The sequence below is a fragment of the Neopelma chrysocephalum genome, unplaced genomic scaffold (assembly GCF_003984885.1).
Source record: "Neopelma chrysocephalum unplaced genomic scaffold, ASM398488v2 Primary Assembly neopelma1_68, whole genome shotgun sequence".
NCBI lineage: Eukaryota > Metazoa > Chordata > Aves > Passeriformes > Pipridae > Neopelma > Neopelma chrysocephalum.
The window spans coordinates 220680-243179 of NW_020897727.1; the positions used below are offsets into that span (position 1 = coordinate 220680).

Genomic DNA, 22500 nt, shown 5'->3' on the forward strand with positions numbered 1-22500 from the left:
TGTGACTGCCCTGGCAGAGCTAATCAGAGCCACAGGAGTAGCTCATGGACACAGCAAGGCAAGGGGTGTGAAACGTGCTTTGTTCTGTACACGTAACAGGGTAATTTCTGGTTCACAACACAACCTCAGATGGAGGGTGTTTCTCTTAAACACTGCTTTTAATTTGCAGGTTGTCAAAGTAAAAAACAACCCCCAAGCTAAGCACCCTCTGGGGAGGATACAGTACCCATTTTAGGCAGTATGAGATTCATAACCGTGCCAGGGTAAAACAAAGTGCCCAAGACATCTTAAATCAGCTCTAGACAAGTGCCAAGCAGCTTTCAAGAGGATTAATGTGCAAACCAATAGGAGGTAAATGCCTTGAAATTGTGCTAGAGAAGAATCAAGTATAATAATCTGTGGTACACTTAAAACTTCCCTTACCATTTAGTGATTAATCCAATTCTAAATTGTAACTTCAATTTTTGGACTCAATGACTAAAGCAAAACATTCCTTTTCCTTCCAGGCTTTATTAGAGATTTATTTGTAATGGTGTAATACTTTCTGTACTATCACAAAAAGGCAAAATCCTGTATTCTTATCAAAGATTATAGTTGCTGTTGGATTGTGCTGATATTTTGGAAGGGCTGGGCAAGGGTAGCTTCCAAATGGCTGTGGCTTCTTTACTTTGTACCTTTCTATTAGCACTGAACACAAGAATTTCACAAAAACTGTCACAGGAGTCCAGGATTCTTCATAGAAAACCCTTCCATTTGGAAAAAGTCTGTACTTGGCATAGGGTAGTGCTGATAATACTCTGTGTGCACTGCAGAGCCATCAGGTGGGGTCTCTGAGAATTTGGGCATTGTGAGCACAAAGTAAAACTTTTCAGTAGCATCCCTGCAGCAGGAGGATGATAAGAACTACTTCTCTTGATATTCTTTGGCTAGAAAGGGTAAACTGAGCCTCTTCTGGACCATTATGAAACCACAACAGTGCTGCATCAATCTACCTGTACTGGCTAGCAACACCCTTCCTTCATTTTCTGTCTTCCAACTACTCTTCCTCTTCTGTGGGAATCAATCAGACAAGAGTTTTTATTTAAGTCTGAAACTTGAGCTCTATGTTTGCTCTTAGAGGGCTATTTTCCTAATAGGCTTCAAGCAATGAAGTAAATTTTCCCCTCAGTCCAAGCTGTCCAGTACATGCTTTATCACTGCCATTCTGCACAGGGCCTCCTAGCTTGAAATGCCATGGAAGAATGTGAAAACAACCTCAGGGCCCATCACAGCTCACTGCCAAGATGAAGCAGAGCTATTAAAAGTTTGAAGCAAAATCCTTCTTGTTTCATCACAGTGCAAGCTTTTGGTAGGGCAGATTGCTGGGCAACTTTGTTCACTGATTACTCAGACCTTATGATAAATCAGTGTGGCTGAGCTTGGTGTTTGCAACTTGTCACACAGTAATATATTTTTTTTTGTATTTCTAAACAGCTTTAAACACATAATACATCATGTCTGTAAAACAGTATTTAGAAAGAAAAATGTAGGTGATCTTGAAGATCTCCAAATCTCTTACTTCAAAGTTAGAGACAGTGACTTTGTCATCAGCCTCCGTATGAGACCATGAAGGATTAACTGGCTGTTTAGGAATAGCCTGGTAACTGTTTTCTGTCTCTTTCTTTTAGGGTAGAGTCAAGAAAGAGTAACTGATGCCAGCTGGACTCCTATAACCACCAATTTCAAAAGTTCAAGAAATGTGGAGTAGGCCCCAGAATACTCTAAAATGTATGATCTTCTAGTCCAACCCTTTTATTTACCTGCTGGCTTTTAGTCTTGAATTTACTTTGTATTTTCCCAGGTTTTCTCTTTAGCCTCGAAAGCTAGAAAGAGTCTTGCCTAATCATTTGTCCCTATGAAACTGTGAGAGTAAAAGGCACTTCTTAAAATAGTACTTTCTTTTATTGCTTGAGACCGACATAGGAGAATGCTGAGGTCACAGTCTAACTCTCACAGAGTAAATCCATTTTGTGTAATAATGACCATCATCTATGTAATCCTGGCAGTTTGCTTATTAGGGAAAGTACTGAGCTATTGTACTGAGTGAAGATCAGTTATTCCTCAGTGGAAGTCTTCTATATCATTTTAGACTGAACAGTTTTTTATTACTTTACTCTGTTTTTCTTCTCACATAATTCTTAGTCTGGAAATTCTGTCTACTTAGGAGTCCTTAAAAGAGAGACGTCTGTTATTTGGGTTTAAATCCTGGCTCTGGTGACGTCAATGGAAAAAAATCACCCATTGACTTCAGCTGGGTCAGGATTTCTCCCATGTGGTTTACAAATCTATTGATTTTAACTAAGGCTGTAGAGCCATACATAAACGAGAAACAAACTGCAGACAAGGAGCAAATGATCAAACTCTTCCCCAAAATGAAGTCCTAGACTGCCTTTGATCTCACCAACACCAGCCTCATAATCTCATTGACACATCTGCATTTCTCTTTAGAAAGGAGACAAAGCACAGCACAAGCTATGCCTTAGTTTTGTGATAAACTGTAGAAAGAAGATGCTTGTGTACAGCTGTAATCACCCCTCAGCTGAGGGCATGAGCTCTTGAGCTTTCTTCTAGCATCAGTCTTAGTGGCCACCAGTACACAGACACAGTCCTGCATGCTGATGAACAGTCACACAGCAAAGATATTTTTGAGTAGCTTCTAAGCTGTGAACTTGATGTTTTGGTAACGTTTGGCATTGAACTTTCTAATATCATAGTAAGCCCAATATACTTAATTGTGAAATTATTGTGTTGTGAAATAATGATGCCTCTGCCAAGAAGAAAAGGTGCTGAGACCTGCTGGAAATGATACCACCTGTATCATTCCTTGGGGGGAAGAGAATGTATTGCCATTTTAATGTTGCACTCATTTTAAAAAAAGATGTGTTCAGGGGGTAACACCTTGTTATCAATGGATTGTCTCCTTGCTGTCATTGTGGCCATGCTGACAAGTGAGGTCCTTTGTGTGAATTAGGCACCACTAGAATCTGCCACTTCTGTAATATCCTATTAGATGAAATGAATCAGGAAATGCAAGAAGGGTCTCTTTGGGAATTATCGTTGCTATTACGGGACAGCTCTGTATTTAAGAGTCATGAGCCACCCTGTCAGGTCCTCCAGAAATTCTTTTTTTTCTATAAATGCAGTAGGTTGCTGTGACATTAATTATCAGGTTAGGATCTCCCAACATCTATAAGGATCCACTGCTCCACCTTGTGGTCTGAAAAACGTTTTCCGTTATTCTACTCTGTAGAGTGGTGTACCAGAAAAAGTCCAGCCTCTTCCCCTTTTTTTGTTTAACTGGAATTTGACCAGAATCAGTATCCTTCTTTTTCCCTGAGATTCGGATCTCAAGGGCAAGTAACTAGCTGTCACCCTTGGCATGCTTCAGGATAGACATTGCAGGAGGTCTTTCATTACAGAAGAGAAAACGAGAAAGAGAAATAAAAGTTAAATCACTGAAGAGTGCTTTACACACTCACATAATTCAGGAGGTGCAGAATAAATTAAAAATAGCTTGCAAAAAATGACGCGCAATTCTCGGCTGCTTTTTTCAGTATGTGCACGGGGCCCAAGGAAACGGCTTGTTTGGATGGTCAGGGAGGCAGGCAGAGAGGGTGCATTCTTCCATGCTGCCTATGGGCCAGAAAATCAGCTCATTCCCACAGTTCTGCCATCTTCAGTAAAGATGAATGCTGTGCAATTGCCCAGCCACAATCCCTCCTCTGCGTCAGTGACACAAATGCTGTTTCTCAAACTAGCAAGACACGGCACCCAGTGCTTGGAAATCATGCAATAGTTTTCTCCAGCTCTGAAATAAAGGCTGTAAAGCAGTAATACTCTTCTGCTGTTGAAATCACAACTCCTGTGTCCTTCAGAGGGGTGAGATCAAACCAGTACTGCTCTTCTTATGCTGGGTTTGTTCTAGGGAAGCAGCATTATAACAAAGCATTCCAAGAAAGGCTTTATGTTTGTGTAGTCTAACACCACTGGTCTGGGAGTGTTGGATCCTATTTTGGACACTTAAATTAACATATATTCTTAGACAATTATAAAAGCCAAACAATAGAAACCAGTTAATACCTACATTAAGAGCACAGCTTCTGCAATCACTTGTGCTTTTGGAAGTGAGTGGTTGTGTTCCTAAAGCCTTAAGGAGTAGGAGAACTAGAGAAATTACCATCTTCTATAAAAAGACTTACTGTATAATAAGGGCAGCTTGTCTTACTACATACCAGCAATCAGAACACTCGTCGTAAAAAAACATTTATGGACTGGCAACAGACAACTGCCTGCCCAGTCCTGCCTGAGTTTTGTTTAGTAATATGTTATCACAGAATTCCATGCACTAGAAAGTTGGTAGTGTGCTTTGGATGAATGTGAGTGTGAAGAAGTGTGTGGCTTATGTAGCCAGACCTCCCTGCTGACAGTTTCTGCTTCTGAATGGAAGACCCTGGTTCCCACAGTGCTGTACTGTGCTGTCACCTCTGTCATGCTTCAGGATTGCAAAACTTGTTTAGATATAGAATAGGGGAAAGGAGAAGGAATAAAACAAAGGATAGCTTTGACAAGTAGTTAAGAGGTTCTTTCCTATGGTTTTCTTGAAGAATATGTTGCAAGGCAAGGAACTTAACTGTTTCCCTTCTGTTCCTCCCATCTCCTTTCCCCTTTTTATCGATTAAAGGTTTCAAAACGTTTAAAATTAAGTATGTTGAATCTATACAGAAGTTAAGATGCTGAATTATGCTACAGTTATGTCTCCAGAATTTCCATGAGAATGGGGGTTATTCAGCAGTACTGAGGATCTAGGCACTTCTGGTGCTGATTTCCTGAAGGATATCCATCTTTAGACAGCCAAATTTTGAATGTCATAAAGCCTTCCTTTGAAACTATTCTGACTTGGCACCAGTATATCAGATCTGCACAATCAGGATGAAATCTTGCCATCAAAGGTTCAAGACTTAACTTGAAGGCAGAAAGAAGGAAAGGGGAAGATAAAGGAATTGTAGTTGGAGAAAGGAATTACAGGTTGTCAAGACATGGGTAACAGGCTACTAACACGAATCCTTTGTCTTCAAATGCCCTGAGGAAGGAAAACTGAAGGTTTATAATCAGTGTGATGTTCCTGGATTCTTTACATACTCTTCACTGAAACTGGATTGGGACAGTGGATTTGTCCTGAATACAACTTATTTCTTTTACAACTTTAATGATGATGATGATAATAATAAAAATAACAACAATAATATTTTTTCTTGTTGTCACATTCCAAGTCAAGAAGTTGAGATTCAGTTGTGAGATTGCAGGGACCTAGATGCTTGGACCTAGATAATCTTTAAGGTCCCTTCCAACCCAAATCATTCTATGATTCTGTATGTACAGAGAGAATGGAAAGTACTAAGAGCGAGGTAGTAGTAAAAGACCTAGAAATGTTTTACAAAGACACACCATTCAAATTTGGCTCCCACCTTCTGAATTACAATATTTTAATATAAGTGTGTCTCCAAGTACAGCATTTATTTTGTTATGGTTTATTATTTTGTAGTACTGCTCAGAGCAGTTAGGTACAACATCATCTAATAACTACATCTAATAATGACAATGCATGTAAATGCTATGGAGTTTACAGGGCAAATTGATATCAGACAGCCATACTGCAGTTGTTAACTATTTAATCAATTTTTTAACCTGGGACAAAGGCTTTACAACTGGGAGTTGCTGATTTGCTTGCCATTAGACATAGAAAAAATGAAGGCATGAGCTATTTGATGTTGCTCCTCAGAATTGCTCAAAATTTTTTAAGTCATTCATTTCCATTTTAATTCACAGCAAGAAGTTCAGTAATTTATGGAGTGGTTTTAATCATAATTTCCCTCTCAGCATATCTAAAAACTCACTAAAGCTGTATGTTCCCTCTGATCTTACGTGTAAATAGTTGTATTAACATTCTGTTTCATATTTCTGTTCTAAGTATGGGGAGGAAGTATTGGCCTTGAAATAACATCTTTAGACTGCTGGAGCTGTATTCACATATTCACTAAACTGACAGACAGATTTGTGGTATTTTGCCAAAAGATGAAAGCGAAATTCTGCCCCAAAACCGTATAGACCATGTCTCAGTCTCTTTAGAGATATTTTGGTTTCTTTAGTAAAGAAGAGCTGTTGGCTGCTACACTCCTAATGCGGCCTTTCTATTTTCCATGCTCCCAGCAAATTTAATAAAGAGCTTAAGAAGATGTGAGTGAGAAAGCAGACTAGAAACACATGAAACTTAAGTGCCTGCTATTTTAGCTTGAATGAGTATCCAAAACCAGGATCCCTAGCCAAATCATAAGAGATTCCTCTATTTGTTTTAATAGGGGTTAATGTGAGCATTGACAAAGTTCCTAATGGGACTTTCAAAATTTACTTGTGCAGGAATGGCTTTCTAGGGATATTTCAATACTTCAGTTCCTCTGCAGAATTGAGAAGGGTGTGCAGGAATGAAGAGGAGTTAGGGAAGGAGGACGGGAAAACCGTTAGCAGAGATTTTAAATTTCCAAACAACAGACTTAGGTTCACTGTTTGATGTCTTTTCTGCCTTTTAGTTTAGAATAAAGTGTTTCAAGTGGTAATCAAAACATGCATCCACTGTACTTAAAAAAAGGTATCTTTGCTTTTGTCAGAACAGCTCATTTGGATCACATCAGCTCTTTTATTGACAGGAAAGCTGGAAAACAAGTTTTAGTGATTGATTGGAGCATCCCTTAGATCAGTTCTGAATACTTGCCCTGCCTCAATCACAGGATGGTCATCTTAAGGTGTAACATCTTGTCTAGAACCTTTCTATGCTGGTGTATCTCTAGAACCTTTGTAAAATTGTCAATATAAGGCTTCTAGAATTGTTCAGGGACACATAACTTCTCTGCTCAGCCAGGTATTTAGCTGATAGTCTATACACTGTCACACTTATCCACTATCTCATGGTATCGTACCTCAGAGTCAGAAAGAAGAATTTCAGAATTGATGAAAGATTTGGGTGAGAAAGACTCAGTTCTTCCTTCTCAGCTATCCTTTATGTTTCATATGTAGCTGGTGTGTGACACAGTAGCTTATAAACCTGCAGACATTACTGTTTTGAAGATTTTTGGTGGAACCAATAAGACATGTAGAGCAGAACAGGGAATTTCAGAGAAGCAGCTGGCGACTGGAATGTGAACTCCAGTGCTGATGAGCCTTGGTGAATCTGTGCTTTGTGTGCACCAGGTGATTAGTGGCTGATCAAGGAAAGGAAAGAGAATAGATGAAGTGGGAAAGGGAAGAGAGCAAGTGTGAGCTGGCCACTGAATCCAGACTGACACCCCACACAAACTGAGTGTTGTCCATAATGTCACAGGATGCCTGGGAACACAGAGCTCATGGCCACCCTGAGGAGATCAGCACAACAGTTTAACCTATCCGAGGTCACTGGTTTGATGTGCTAATGGGAATTGAAACCCCCTTATTAGGAAATCAAGATCTCTAGATCTGCATTTAAGCTTTGATTGACTGATGAGTCAAACTCTTGGCGTAGGCTTTGCAGTGAGATTACTTCAAAGTTGATTTATTATTATTATCATCATCAATGCTATTTTGGAATATAAACTCTGATATTACAAGGAAAAGGTCATCCACCTTCAAACTGTAAAGTGCCAGGTTATTTTCTTTCCCAAAATAATGGTTAAATTTGGTGGCAGACACTTGGCAAAACTGAGGAGGCAGAGTGCAATAGAAAGGCAAGGTGCTCTGGTCAGCACCACAGCTTTTGGTGAAGCAGTGCAGTAACCAGGGTCCCATCCCTGTGGGAGGTGATGGCTTCACTGATATCGTTCTCAATGCACAACAGCTCTCAGCTCCTGACTTTGTGCTGGCCCTGTTTGGGAATATTCAGATTTGTTTTTATGCTGCCTTTGGTACCTGTGCTGTGGATTGTTCAGTCCTGCATTACAGTTTATGAATGTGTGAATAGGAAAGGGATCATTAGAATAAATTGTGAGATACTGCTAAAGTGTGCTGATTGCTGGCAAACAATAGCAAACATTTTCTTCTGGAAATACCGTTGTCTAAAAACACTTAAAAATAATGCTGCAGAGGAGATTAAAAGTGTGTATTATGATAGCTAGAATACTGTTAAAATATTTATCTGTAGCTATTCTTAAATTCATTAAAAACTTAATCTGATTCTTATGATACAGTAAGTCTCCAGTGACTAATCCAACAATTACATGTTTCCTAATGAGTAGTCTGAACATCACTGACCTTGCAAATCCTTTGGCTCACAAAAAAGTACTTTATGTTGGTAAATTCTTTTTCCTCAAATTTCAGTGGGAAATATCAATTTTGCCTATGACTATGCAGGAAAAGGAAACAAAAATGAACATTAATACTGAAAGTATCTTGTACAAAAACTACAATAGCTTTGTTAACTAAGACAGAGCATCGTCCTCCCCCACTGTGAGCACATCAGTTAATAATAGTAGGCATTACTCAACTTCATTTGGCATCAGTAAAATTTAAGATGTAATCCAAATATCAGGGTAAATCTTTCCCTAAGTTGATGAGAGTATAGATTTAATAGTAGTCTTATTGTTTAATTCACCATAGCCTCTTACATAGTCGGGGAGCAATTAAAAGGTTGGATGTGCTATAAAGCATTCTTTTTAATATACTGATGTTGACCACTTACAGAGAGAGTTACACAGCTAAGGAGTGTCTTCTTTTTGGAAAAAAAGAAAAATGTGCTTTTGCCAGAAATGAGTTATAACGAGGGTATAGCAGCTGTGAGCCAGTAGAAATGACCATAGCTGATGATTTCTCCAGTGATGTGCCCTGCTCCTTGAAACTCTCACAAATGCACTGCACAAAAAGTGTTCGATTTGCTGCCAGCAGTGCTGTTCCTTGGTGCTGTGAGAAGTAGTCAAATACATGTAAGTCATGGTGTTCGTTGATCAGCCAGACTGACAAGGTGATGCTTGAGAATTCCCCCTTTTGGAGTGTTGTCTGATCTGCTTAATGGAAGCTTGCAGATTTTTCCCATCTCTACAGAGCCTCCCTGTCACCTGATAAATACTTTAGAGCACATAGTGGACTTATCCTTCCTCCAAGAAGTCAGAGAGTGCAAGATCTCATCCAGTCTGTTCATATTAAACTGTTGTGTAAGGTTTCTGTGCCTGTTTCATATTACAATACAGCCACTGGATCTGTCTCTGCCCTTGTAAGGCAGGTAAGTCCTATGAAAGTAGGTAACAGAGATAAAAAATTAAATGCTTTTTAGAGCATTTGGGATTTTTTTTTTAATAACAGAAGAACGATTCCAAAAATTCCAGTTGTTCACAAAAGGGTTACATTCTGCCATCTATCCTTGTGCAGAAATCCCATTGGGGTCTCTCAGCAGGCTACTCCCAAAACACAGATGTTTCTGGCTATTTATTCAGTGTTTTAATTCTGCAGGATGCTTCTTACTCTCCAGCTTTTTGTTACTGGAAGCTTTTTAAAATATAAATGTTTCTTTTTGTTGACAGTGCTGTCTCCAAAGTTATCTAACATAAAAGGTCTGTATAGCAGCCACTGGGGGGTGTGAAACTCACTGAAGTAAACTTTTTTGTATAAGTGGAACTTCCAGACCTAACCCAAAAGCCTCTATGTTTGTTTTTTTTTCTAGGCACTTTCCCTAGAGTTTGCTAAAGAAAGAAACTCAAGGACTTGCCCAGTAAAAAAAAAGGGGGTGTAAATGTATCCACGTCCCTGTAAAATTCAACTTTGAATGAGGGAATACAGTGTGTATTTATACTTTCCTTCTGAGTTCTTGTAAGTTCTCATGCCTTATTGAGAGCCACCTATTTTTACAAGCATGGAAAGGCCCTTAATGTGTCTGCAGGCATCTTAAATTAATCACAGCCAACCTTAGGAACACAGCAGTCCATATGTCACCCACCTCACTTTTTTCATATGTAAAGGGAGGTGCCATTTTCCACCACTTCCATGTGTTTGACATTGTTTTTTGACTTGTAGGAACATCTGTAGAACCCCTGTGAGTGTAGCTTTTGGTAGGGTTACAGAATTTCTTTTTGTTAGATAGCACAAGCTATGCTGACCCGGGATTTAGGGCATTGCAACACGCTTCCATTTCACTGTGTATTTTGTATCAATCTGTTGAAGATATACGAGTTCATAACCCGCAATTGACTGTCTAAAGTCAGCTCTAGTTAAATCCCTGAGGCTGAGTAATTGCTGAGGCTTTCAGAATAAAAAGAAACTGAGAGAGGAAGAAGACAGGAAACCCTTTACCTTCCACTGATTTACTTCAGACATACCATCCAATTCAAGTTCAATCTGTTGTGTTGGTTTTTCCTGTATCTAGTAGTGTCTTATCAAAAGGCAAACTGTAATCCTATTACGAGCATCTTGTAATTTTTTTTTTTAAGGGTAAGTCTGAAACATGCTATACAAGTACAGAAACACCTTCTGAATTTATCTTTTTAGTTTGCTCAACAGTCCAGAAAAACTACAAAGATAATGAAATTAAATTTTCTCCATGTCTATATCCATGTACCTTTATTACATCTTCAGTATGGGGATACACAGCAATTACATGGAACCTATTGTATTATCCTTTTGAGGCAGCAAAAGTTAGGCTAGTGCTAGAAAGGTTCCTTCCTGCAATAGCAGCGTGGGGGAAAATAAATAAATAAATAAATAAATGTGTGTTTATATATATATATATATATATATATATTTAAGAATATCTGTGATTTATGACTGGAAAGATATCAAAATAATCCAGTGATATCCCATAGCTCTGCTCATTGCCTGATGTTCTATAGTCTTGAAGGAAAATTTTCTTTGCAAACAAGTTCCCAAACCCAGCTTGAAAGAAAGAAGGAGAGTGAGTTGGCTTGCTATTCAGTGAAGTACTTTTAGAGCCTGAATCTCCTACAAGAGTTCTGTTAACCAAAACTGATATGTATGTCCAACATGAGAGGCAATGGATGGAAAATTTTTAAGACACCACAGTGTTTGATCTCTGTAGCAGTAACAGTTCTCAGTCATTCTATAGACTCTGATAGCACAGGGCCTCTCTACCTTTGCTTGTAAGGGTCTGATTTTACTTTGATATTGAAGAATTGGTGCAAACTTTTCACTGAAAGGTACTTCTTGTAGCTGTGTCAGCTTTCTCTCCACTGCCCCTTGGAAGTATTTGAATCAGAAGATGCTAAGGAAGACTTGGGTTTCTCTAGCTGAAATGACATAGAATAATACACGGGGACCAAACAAAATGCAACAGACTTGCAGACTGTTACCTCCCGTGCCTGAGCTGGCAATAAATTATAAAGGAAGCAGGTTAAGAAACTTAGTGACCCAAGAGACAACAGAGAAGAGTTCAGGTACTCTGGGTGTCACCTTGGGCAATGTGAGACAGGGGAATATATCTGTTTTCCTAAAAATTGCCAGATGACCTGGAGATCTGGAAATGATGCATATATACTGAGTGGTATGAATGATGCTGCTGCCACACCTGCACCTGACACCGTGGAAGCCTGCTGGGTTCATGATGCATTGTGCTGCTACAGTGTGAGTGGCTAGAACTATTTTTGGACATAACGAAATAAGGATGGAGGCTATTTTTCACTACTAACTACTTTCTTCAGCCTGTCTGTGTGGTGAGCAGAGAGATTTTCTGACTCCTCTCAGAAGTTTTGGAGGTTCCAAACTTGACTGTTTCAGCAGCACTAGTAACCTGTTAAGGATAAGTATAATTCCACGTTATTTGATAGGGATTTTCCCATCCATCCTACATTCCTATTTTCACAGGAAGCAAGTATTTTATGCCACAAGTGACCCATTAGCCTTTATCACCAGGCAACCACATTATCACTATATACATACATAACTATCTCACAGAACGTGCTTTCTATCTATCAGTTCTTCTATCTGCATCGTTCACCGTTCACACAAACAGTCCTCCATCTGCCAGGCAGGGTCTGTTCTTCCTATGTGTGATTTGAAAGCACCCCAGGCACCTGCCCGGCTTGCAGATGGTGTTACTCCATCACAGTCTGGAGTCATCACTGACAACACAGCGTATTTCAGGGAAAGGGGGTGATGAGTTAAGGTCTTACTGGAGACAATCTGAGCCAACTGTAGCTGTTGTGTGTATTTTTTTGTTGTTGTTGTTATTGCCAAACTGTGCAGTAGGTGAGGTTTTGTTTGTAACAAGTCTCCTACCTACTTTGGAGGGGGGGAGAACACCCACGCTGCAGAACGGAGGGCAGAAATCCCGATTCCACATTAAAACTACCCCCACGAAACCTTTCAGTGGTCCGGCGCTAGCTCTTCTAGATGCTGTTTTTCTGCTTGAGTGTTTTTGGTTTGGGGTTTCTTTTAGTTTTTTCTTTCCCCTTTTCGTGCTATTTTTTTGCGAACGAAAAAAAAAGTGTTAAACGGGCTGAAGAGGTAGCAGAAGGGAAATACGCCCGTGCTCGAAACTAAGTTAAACTTCGAGGGGTGTGCGAGCAATCCTTCCCGCGAGTGGGGGGGTTGAGCGGCGCGGCGGGAGCGGCGCCCCGAGCACTCCCGGGGCCGCGGCGGGTCCCCGCCGGCCGGGAGGCGAAGGGAGGAGCGGGGGAGCGCCGGGGCAGTGCCGCCGCTCCTCCCTTCGCCCTCCGGCACCGCGCCCGGGCACCGCGGGGTGTGAGCCTCGGCTTTCTCCCAGAAACCCCGGGAAGAAGAGAGGGGGATGCTGCCCTTGCGGCAGTGCGGCGTGGCGGGGTGCGGGGGACGGGGGGAAAAAAAAAAGACCTCGCAAGCGGTGCTCTTACCCCCTCCATTTTTGTAGCAGAGGTATGGAAATCGCCAGACGTTGGCCAGGTCCACGGCGAAGCCGATGACGGAGAGGAGGAAGTCGATCTTCTTGCCCCAGGTCTCCCTGTCCTGGGCGCCGTAGCGCGGCGCGGGGGCGGCGGGCAGGAGGCTGCTGCTGGTGTACTGCACCCCGTTGTGCTCCTTCACCAGGATCAGCTCCACGTCCTTCTTCGGGGGCGGCGGCCCCGCGCGGTCCGGCAGGGGGGCCACCACCGACACTTTGCGCTCGGGCTGGACCTGTTTGTTCATCCTCGCCTTAAACATCCAGGGAGAGAGAGAGCGGGGCTGAGGAGGGGGCGCGGGCGCGCAGATAACGGAAGTGCGCTTCCCGCTGGAGGCGACTCCGCGCTCAGCCCGGCGGTGTCAGCGCGGCGGGAGCGAGGCACGGCCGTAATAAGAGCCATGCAAATGAGGCGGGAGAGGGGGGACCGGGGCGCCCCCGGGGAGCGGGGCTGCCCGCGCCCTTCCTCCGCCGGGGAGCGGCGGAGCCGCGCCCGCACCTGGGGCGGCACCGGCGGCTCCCGACTCCGCACCGGCCGGCGGTTCCCCCCGAGCTGGACAGTTCGGGTTCGTCCTGCCGATGGCTGCGGAGTGGCTCCTTCCCGCCAGCCGAAACACGCATCCCCGGGCAGGCAAGCTGGAAGTGCCGCTAGCAGGCAACAGGTAGAGCCTGTTTGGATCGCCCGCTTCCCTCCTTTCGCGGCTGAGCTACGCTACAGCGGCTCTGCCCTGTCCGCTAGTTAAACAGTAGAATGTGGCTTTTGGTATCAGAACGCGGTAGGGTGCAGGCTGAACAGCAGAGCTGGACACTGCTAATGCTCCTAAGCCAGGACTGATGGATGGCCAGCTTTTTCTGTCATGGCAAGAGTGAGGCTGGTAGAATTCAGTTGTCAGGTTGAGGTATTTGTAGGGCATTAACTATTTGCCGCTATTCCAAATTGAACGTGAGTCTTTTACATGTAAACAATTATCTGGCAGAGCAGTGACTGGTGCCAGAAGTTGGCAATACAGCAAATACAGCTGCAGAAAGGGGTTTTCAGGAACTCTTCTTGTTACAGCTGTGAATGGTAACTCTACATTCAGTGTCAGTTAAGGGAATAAAATTTGAACGCAAAAGGCAGAAACTGGCTTCCTCTCCCCAACACTAAGCAGCTTCCCTTCTGCTTGGCATCAGTGAGAACAGGTCAAACCGCAGAGTATTCTCAGAGGTGTTACAGCCTACCATTCTTATTCACTCTGCTGGGACTGATCATGCAGTGTTGTAATATATAAAGAGGCACTAGTCAGAGTTCACAAGGAATGCAATGTTAAAAAGAGTCCCAACTCAGAATTAAAGTTCACTTATTGGCATCCTCCCCTCCTCTCTTTAGGCCACAGACTACAAAGATGCTAGTAAGATAGTAGATGAAACTTTGGGGGTTTTCTGCCTTCACAAAAAACACTTGGTTCAAGCTCCAGGATCTCGGTGAAGTATTTGAGCAGTGGCTATACTGCTTCAGAGCAATTGGGTGCTTAGAACACACAGCTCATGTGGTCTCCTTTGGTTGCTCTGTGATTTCCTGTGCTCATCTTCTTCAAATACACCACATAAGACCTTTCTCTCTATTCTTTTTGACACTTTCTGCCATACGTGCTGCAAGTCCTTCCCCTGTCCATAGTCATGGACATGCTCTGCCCTATGAACACTTGCTGTTTGCCTGTGCAGCACAGCCCATGGGACAATGCTCATGTGCAGCTGCACTGCTGCCCAGTCCTCACACCATCCCTCACTCCTTCCACCACATCCATCCAAAACATACCTGTGTTAGCTGTAGTGCCCCCAAATATGCCCCTGCTCCCCTGCATTTAAGTGACCCTGCACACCCATTCTCCCACAGCAAATAAAGGACACGTTCTGTTTCGGACAAAAAGGGAGCCCCTGCTCTGCAGAGCCCTAAAACCATCTTGATGACAGACTCACCAGGTAGCACTGAGGATGTCTCTGTCCCATTCCCTGGTACCTATGGGGAGGGGGAAGATGGCTGAAGGGGGATTCCTCCTTCTTGGTTCCACCACTCAGGGACTGCAGTCTCTCTGGGAGCTGAAGCCGCAGCCTAGCCAGTAAGGAGCTTTTTAAACCTGGTTCCCCTCTCTCCACGTGACTATTACTGCCTTAATGATCTCCATGGGCTTTCTATGCTAGACAACAGCACTCCCGTATGGCTTCTGGAAAAATAAGGCCTTGCTAAGGAACACCCTTTTCCCCACAAGGTCTCAATTAGCTGAGCCTCATCATGATGTCTATGGTGGGAGGAATCTAGAAAGCCCCCACTTATTTCCTAAGAGAATTAAGTCACTCTGCATATATATATATACACACACACATATATATATGCCCTTAGTTCTTGCATGGAAAGTGTGCACAATCTGGTTAATGCAATATCTGCTGCACCCTCAAGGTAAGAAAGTCCTCAATTGGATTTTATAGAAAAGTTGCTTAATCTTGAATCTGTCTGGATCTTGTTATGCCTAATGGAGGCTGACAGTGGATGAAGTTGAAGTCAGAGAAGGGAATATTGTATTTAGAAACCTCAATGTAGCCAGGCAAGATGGCAGAGTGTTAGTGATATTCCACTGTCAGCTGGGAAAAAGGCTGTAATTTACTTCAGAAAATAGTCATTAATTATTCAAATTCCTGTTTATCATTCTCTCAATGTATTGGAGAATATACTGTATGGTCTAACAGTAAGCTGAGGTTGTCACTCTCACACATTAGTGTCTACGAAGAAAAAAACCTCCAATGAACAAGAATTTAGTTTGTGCTTCCAGTTCTCCATTTGCTGGTGGTGTGAAGGCTTACTGTGCTTGTTGGCAGCAGGGTTTGAATTCTCCAGCTTGGCAGCACAGCCCTTTGCCACTGATACTACAGAAATACAGAGGCTGGCTATTGTCCTTTCTGTGAACCATCTTTTGAGAAGGGCAGTATCAAACAGTGTTTAAATATGCTGAAACTTGCACTTTACAGTTGGTGAATCTGAAAGAGTCTTGCTTCATGTGATGTCTGATACACTTGGTGCAAGAGCTGGGCAGCTGAGCCAAACAAAACAGTGACTGAGCAGGGATATGATTGCTTTATAAATAAATTGAGGTAAATGTCACGAGAAAAAAATACACTACCACCATTTAAACCAAAAGACAACGGAATCATGATAAATTTAGTTGGAAGGCGAGAAGAATTTTAACTGTAAAAGCACTGAATGCAGTGGGAACTAGAGACCTGGACTTTAGGATGTTGTTTTATGAGCAGGTTTGTATGACGAAGTTGCTTGTGAGAACTGGGGTTTGGACTTGCAGATTCAGGACATCAGTTTCTTATGCTAATCTAAGATATAATGAAAAGGGGCAAGGGTTATATACATCAAGTGTTTAATTTCACATCCTGGTACATCCACAGAAACTCTGAGCTCATTCGGGCCTTGGGGCTCACCAGCACTAAAAGACTAAACATTTTTCAAACAAAATGCATAAGTTGAATAAAGTTAAGTTTGGTCGTTCTGTGATAGAAGAAACTTGGGGAATAGCCAGTTGCTGTGGGAACTGGGAACAAAGCCTTCTGACTAAATCAATGTTAAAACAATTTTGCAGTGATAGGAACATGGCATTGGCAGGGGTGCCCATCTTTCTAGGTTAGCAGGTAAAGGATACCATGCTGTAGACCATATTGGACATTTTTGATGACAGTCAATATATCAGCTCCAGCTACTCGGAATTTTATGAGTGGATTGGGCAGATTTGCTTCATAGTGTCTCTAAAATCATAATGCCATTCCAAATCTAGTGTTTACTCAGTATTTAAAAGCTCTGTGTTGTATTGTTAGTAGGCTGTTGTCATAGTATCTCTTCCTTAGAGCTAAAGAGAGGCCTTTCTTTCACTGAGAAGGGCCTCTTTGGGTTGGTCCAACCCTGCATTTTGACAGTGTCTGTCATGCTACAAACTGTCTTCAGACTGAAAATAAATATTACAAAATCACTCCACAGTGTTTTAGTATTCTGTTTATGCAAACGTGCCAAGTTGTAGGGCAAGACAAGGTCTCCTTGTTTCTTATGATAGTAACATTTGTATCTTCCTTGTCAAGTTGCTTGAGATTGTTGCAAATACACACCTCCAAAGCTAATTATACCTGCTACCTCTGGCATCAGATGACTTTCTTCATGAGGGCCATCAGTGTCATCCCAGAAAGCTATCCCATGACATCTTTATCATTTTATAACATATAGAATATGTGTGTGGAGAGGATGATGCTGAACTCTAGGTGTTTTATCCCTCACAATTTCACCACTGCCCCCTCTCTATAGGCATACCATCTCCACCTCCCCTTGGCCTCTCTAGCTTACTAGCACTTACAATCTTTTAAAGATTGTAAATCTCCTTTGGAACATTTCACACAGTAGTTGAGTTTCAACTTCAACAATACTCTTTCTTGCTGCCTGTTTTGATTGTCTAGCTATTGCTGCTGCTTTAGCATCAGGCTTATTCTCAGAGGTAGTTGTATGAAAGTAAGTTGCAAAGCTGCATAGAAGTGGAGTGAAACTGGGAGCACTCCCAGTTTCAGTCTGACTGTGCATGAGATGCACTCCATCCTCCTCCCTTCCTCTTGACTTGTGCAGGGTCCAAAAGGGAGCCAGGGCACACACTGACCTGGTCTCTGCTTTGATCTCTGCTTTGAACAGTAAGAGAACCAGTACACTTGGGTTCTCTGTAGTGCTTCCTCCAAGTTCACCATGTCATGTCTGTGTAATCTTTCTTTTTTTCTGGTTGAAATAAACCTTTCCTGAGGAAACATGGCCTAGGTTTCAGATGGAGTCTTACCAACCTTTAGTGAAATAGTAATGATTCCCAGGACCGTCAGCCAAGACTTTAATGAGAAGGGGATCTCACTTGCCTTTTTCAAACCTGTATTAAACGTTTGTCCACGGATAAGTTATAAACACCCAAGTCATTCTGCTCCATCACTTCTTTAATTCTTAAAGGCCAGGTTTAACATTTTACTCTGTCTGCTACCATCAATTTCTGTTATGCTCTGTTTCCTTTTTTTTCCCCTGTGTGAGTCCCATTCTTCACTAATTCAATATTGCCTGCCAACTTCATCATCTCCAAATTTCATTATCAAACACAAACTTTTGGGTGCATATTATTAATGCAAATATTTAATAAGATCATTCCTGTTAACAGATCTTTCAGGATGGGTAATCTCACTCCAAGTGTGTAATTATCCTTATAGCACAACATAGTATTATATCCTCTTTAGTCAGTTCTTTTCCTGTCTTAACAATTCTATTTATCTCCACGTCTTCTGCTCAGACTAACAATTATAAGTGTCATTGTAGCAGCTACTTTTGTAAAGTCGTGATAGATTAATATCTACCACGTTTTCCTTGCTTTTATAAAAGGCAGTTATCAGAACAAGGTGCCAGATTAATCTGTCTTCCTTTGGGAAGCTCGTTTCACATGTAGGAGTTTTCTGTGGTTATGAACCTATGGATAGAATTTGTGAAAAGTGTTTTAACTTGGGAGCTCTGTGTGGTCATAGGATTATTTGCATCTCCCTAAATCAAGGCTTTTGCAAGACACTTTGTAATTTCTGTCATCTGCAGACCCAGAACAAGACACCTTGCGATGTCCAAAGCTGGACTGAGAGAGGATCCAAAAGATCTCATGATATGAAAATTCCTTGAATTCAGAAGATCCCGAGATTAGATTTTTTTACTGCAGCACTGATGGCAAGGTGCTGGGTATTATTTTCCTCCTGATGAAAAGACTAAACAAAAACTCAGAAGCAATCTGTCCTTGCTTGCTGGGAGGACCTGTCCTTTCTCTTAGTGCCAGTCTCTTGCTGATATCTCTGCTTGTACAGCAAGTAAAATACGTCCAATTGTGCAGGCTGCAAAAAAAGACTGAGGATGTGTCTGATATCCTGCTTAATTTAAAATAGGTACCTTAATACAGGCATCTGATCTTAAGTTTATCGTTTACTATACTGATTGCTGAACATTCAAAGCCAATCTTTGTGTAGCCTCATTCAGTTTAAGAGGCATCACGCACATGTACCTGATGACACAATAGGACCAATTCTTTTGCCAAATGAACAACAGCTGATTTCACTGATCACACTCAAGTCCAAACAGTGAAAACATTTAAATTATTGATGGTTGGTGTTTTCTATTAGGCCTAATATTAATATTTGAGACTGAATTACTTCCTATGGTATAGAAAAAGAACTCTCTTTGTGGCCAGTGAGAACAGTATGCACAGATCTGGAGAGGAGATGTGTAAATGAAAGCCTCATTATCTAAATTCTGTTTCTCATTTTTTGCTTTTCTAAGAGTACTCAGAAAAAATTGAATTATGCTAAATAAACTTGCCTTTTCAATAAGGGAAGGTGTGCTTTCCATTGCTCTAGCTTGAGCTTTCCATTGCTCTAACTCAGAGAAAGGATCATTGCAGGTCAGTGGTCTTGAGGCAACTCACTTCCTTAAGCTTTTGAGACTGTGATTCCACCTCTTTGAGACAGAAGAAGACAAAAAATCCAATAGCTAATTGAAAATAGTCTTCTCCAAAACACTGGACAAGACCAGTTCTTTATTTCTTTTAAAGATGTAGTGAATCTTTAAAAATAGAAACATTCCAAAGGCTCCAAGTCTCATAGTGGGTATTAGTCAAAGAGCCAAAAATAATTTCTACTCAAAGTTTAAGAACTTTTTTTGTATCTTTTGCCTCATTAACGTTTACATGTTCATCTCACAGGTGTATTCATGTGGTCACCTCATGTGTAGGTTTGAATGGGTTTTACCTGTTTTTACTGTCCAAAGCCTTTGCAGTTCTATAGCAACAGGCACATCAAGTTGTGCACTGATTTAGTACTTGGAAACCTCCACTTGCCCTCAGTTGTAGCATTTATCCAAGTGCAGCACCAAGTAGCAAATTAGCTTCCCAGCTAACATTGAGTAGTTTGGACAGTTCTAAGTAAATTGTTTTTGTTGAGCTGATTGTTTTAAAATTAAGCCTCCAAGCACCAAAAGAATCAGCAATGCCAAAGGAGACTCAGAGCCTCTCTTCAAAGTTATGACAAGTCAGGCAGTTGGCAGTTTTCACAATGACCTATATTTTAATATGGGCTATTGGATTATTTCTAAAGAGGCTTCTTAGCCATAAAAGAATTATGCTCATTGGCTGGGCTGTGGCAAAAATACAATTGAATTAAGGATTGAAATAATTTAGGATCCAGCTGGACAAGTTGTCCCTGCGGCTGAGCAGTAACAGATGTATTAAGCATTGGAAATTGCACAGAAAAAAAGGTATAATTGATCTAAGGTAACCTCACTACTTTATATTAAATAAATCAATGCTGATAAGCTTGAAAGGTTAGAAGCAAGAGGCTGAATTGAAGGAAGGTGGACCTGGGAAAAAGCAACTCTAGGTAAAACAAGTTAACTTTTAGGTCCTAAATATGGTAGGGACTATGGACTTTTGACTTCTCTCAGTACAGTGGCTACGAGCTTCCAAATCAGCAAAACCCTGAGGAGTGTTGGGGGAGGGGGAAGGAAGGGATGCATTTTCTAAGTGAGAAACAGATAATTATAATTAACCACCTCTGTATTAATTTGTGCATCTGCAACCATTCATCACTGGAAGCCATAGGTGGCCCACAGCACTTGCTCTCTCACCAATATGTACTTGTGCCTATCACTGATTTTCAGTTTAGGGATTCCAAGGGCAGGCTGCACTGTAACAACCACATTACACAGAGCAGTTGATGTTTTTGGAGTCCAGTGTGGGTGTGCATGTGTGTTAAAAGAAGCAAGTAAGCTCAAAATATTGGCCAGTAATGTAGGAGACAGTAAATTCCTTCTGGAGATACCCAGTGCCTAAACACTAGCAAATGGAGAGGTACTGGAGGGGGAGGCTATAAAATGAAGAAAAAAAATACTTTTCTATTTATACTTGTTCCTTGTAAAGTCGGGGTCAAACTTTACAAGGTGAGAGCAACTTCAAATAAACTTTTGTATGTATTTAACGTAGCTAGAAATACTGCAGAGTAGTAGAAGACAGGATTTCCCTGTTGTTACTCACTTCTAATTCCTTCTCTGTGTTTCCAGATAAAGCACAAACAGTTTCATAGGAATTAACCCTGTTTTGCAAAGAATGAAATGATACATAAAAAAAAATATTTGCGGTATTGCTCTTGAGTGTACCTCTAGTGAGCTTAAACCTGCCTGACCGTCACAGCTTTGGGCGTGCCTGTATTGGAGTGAGCACAGTGGGCACTTCCGAGGCTGAGGAAGGGGGACACACGAGCTGGCAGAGGCAGTGGTGCCCCGAGCCGGCTGCTGAGGCCGGGTGTGTTCCGTGTGTCCCGCCGCGCAGATGCAGCAGGTGCCCGGGCGGAGTTGTGTTTGTCCAGACCGGGGTTGGAGAGTTGTCCAGAAGGATAACAGTGCTCGTGCTTTGGCTCTGAGCGGCTTCTCTCCTCTGGCGCGGCCGGCTGTGGGGATGCGGTTAAGAGCAGCTTTCTCATCAACGCTGTGTCTTTTTGGATAACCCTAAGGCTCCACCTGCTGGTTGTCCTGCCCTCCAGCCTCGGGAATGAACGGGAGCGCTCCGGCCTGCGGGCAACAGGGTGCGCAGCAGCTGGGATTTGTCCTGCTGCTGAACGTGGAACTGCAGAGAAGTCCTTTAAGGGACGCTGGGTCTTGGCTTATGGTCCTCGTCTCTTATTCCTGTCTACCGTAGATCTCTGAACAGACTCGAGCTCGGTAGTTTTCCACAGAAATTAAAGACATCTGCTTTGAAAATAAGGAAGGTCCAAACTTCCTTAATGATGCAGCAAATATGCTGATTTAAAGCATATATTTGAGACATTGTGAATGACGATGTTAAAAGCCAGTCCAGGATGCAAAGTCAAGCAATCAAAATTTAGGAAATGTTTTTAAGATAATGTTTTAGTTAAGACTTTGCTGTGACATAAACAAAAAGAAGAGCTGATATTAGAGCATGGCTGTGCCTTTGACATTCCTCTGACCACCCCTCTCACATGCCAGACATCTTCTGCCATTTTGAGGAACTGAAACTTTTATGAAATTCTAATTCCATGTGGGTCTCCTGAAGCCAACACCAAATTTTGCTTGATTGTGCCTTGTCCTCAGCAGGCAAGAGTCTTTGATGTAAAAGCAAGGGGAATAAAAATTCTGATTTTAAAGTTAGATGTAGATTTGAAGAATCAGTTTTTTCTTACTTCATTTCAAATAAACGAGCTGAGATGTAGCCAGCAGGTAAGCATGCAGTCATCCCTCCTTTCTGTGATTATTTAGTTTTCAAAGTGCTCTTAATCAAAGTATGTTTCTTGCATCTCAGCAAAACATAAGCATAGAAATGGCTAAACATAAAATTATGTAATTAAAAATATAATGGTATTTTGCCAAGCTAAACCTTTAGTTTTTGTTTATATACTGAAAGTGTAGTGATACCAGAAGATTAAGCAGCATGAGAGATTTTTGGTGAGACATTATACTCTGAAGGGAAGATGGAACACTCAGGTGTACCCTCAAT

At 41.8% G+C, this 22500-nt stretch overlaps 1 protein-coding gene across 1 annotated transcript in view; it reads right to left on the reverse strand.

Moving 5' to 3' along the window:
- SLC6A2 (solute carrier family 6 member 2) overlaps positions 1-13262 on the reverse strand; it is a 60534-nt gene extending 47272 nt beyond the window's left edge. Inside the window, exon 1 of the mRNA XM_027685175.1 lies at positions 12873-13262. Coding sequence (XP_027540976.1) covers positions 12873-13179 — 307 coding nt within the window. The 5' untranslated portion in view covers positions 13180-13262. The remainder of the gene's footprint in view (positions 1-12872) is intronic.
- Positions 13263-22500: the final 9238 nt, after the last annotated feature.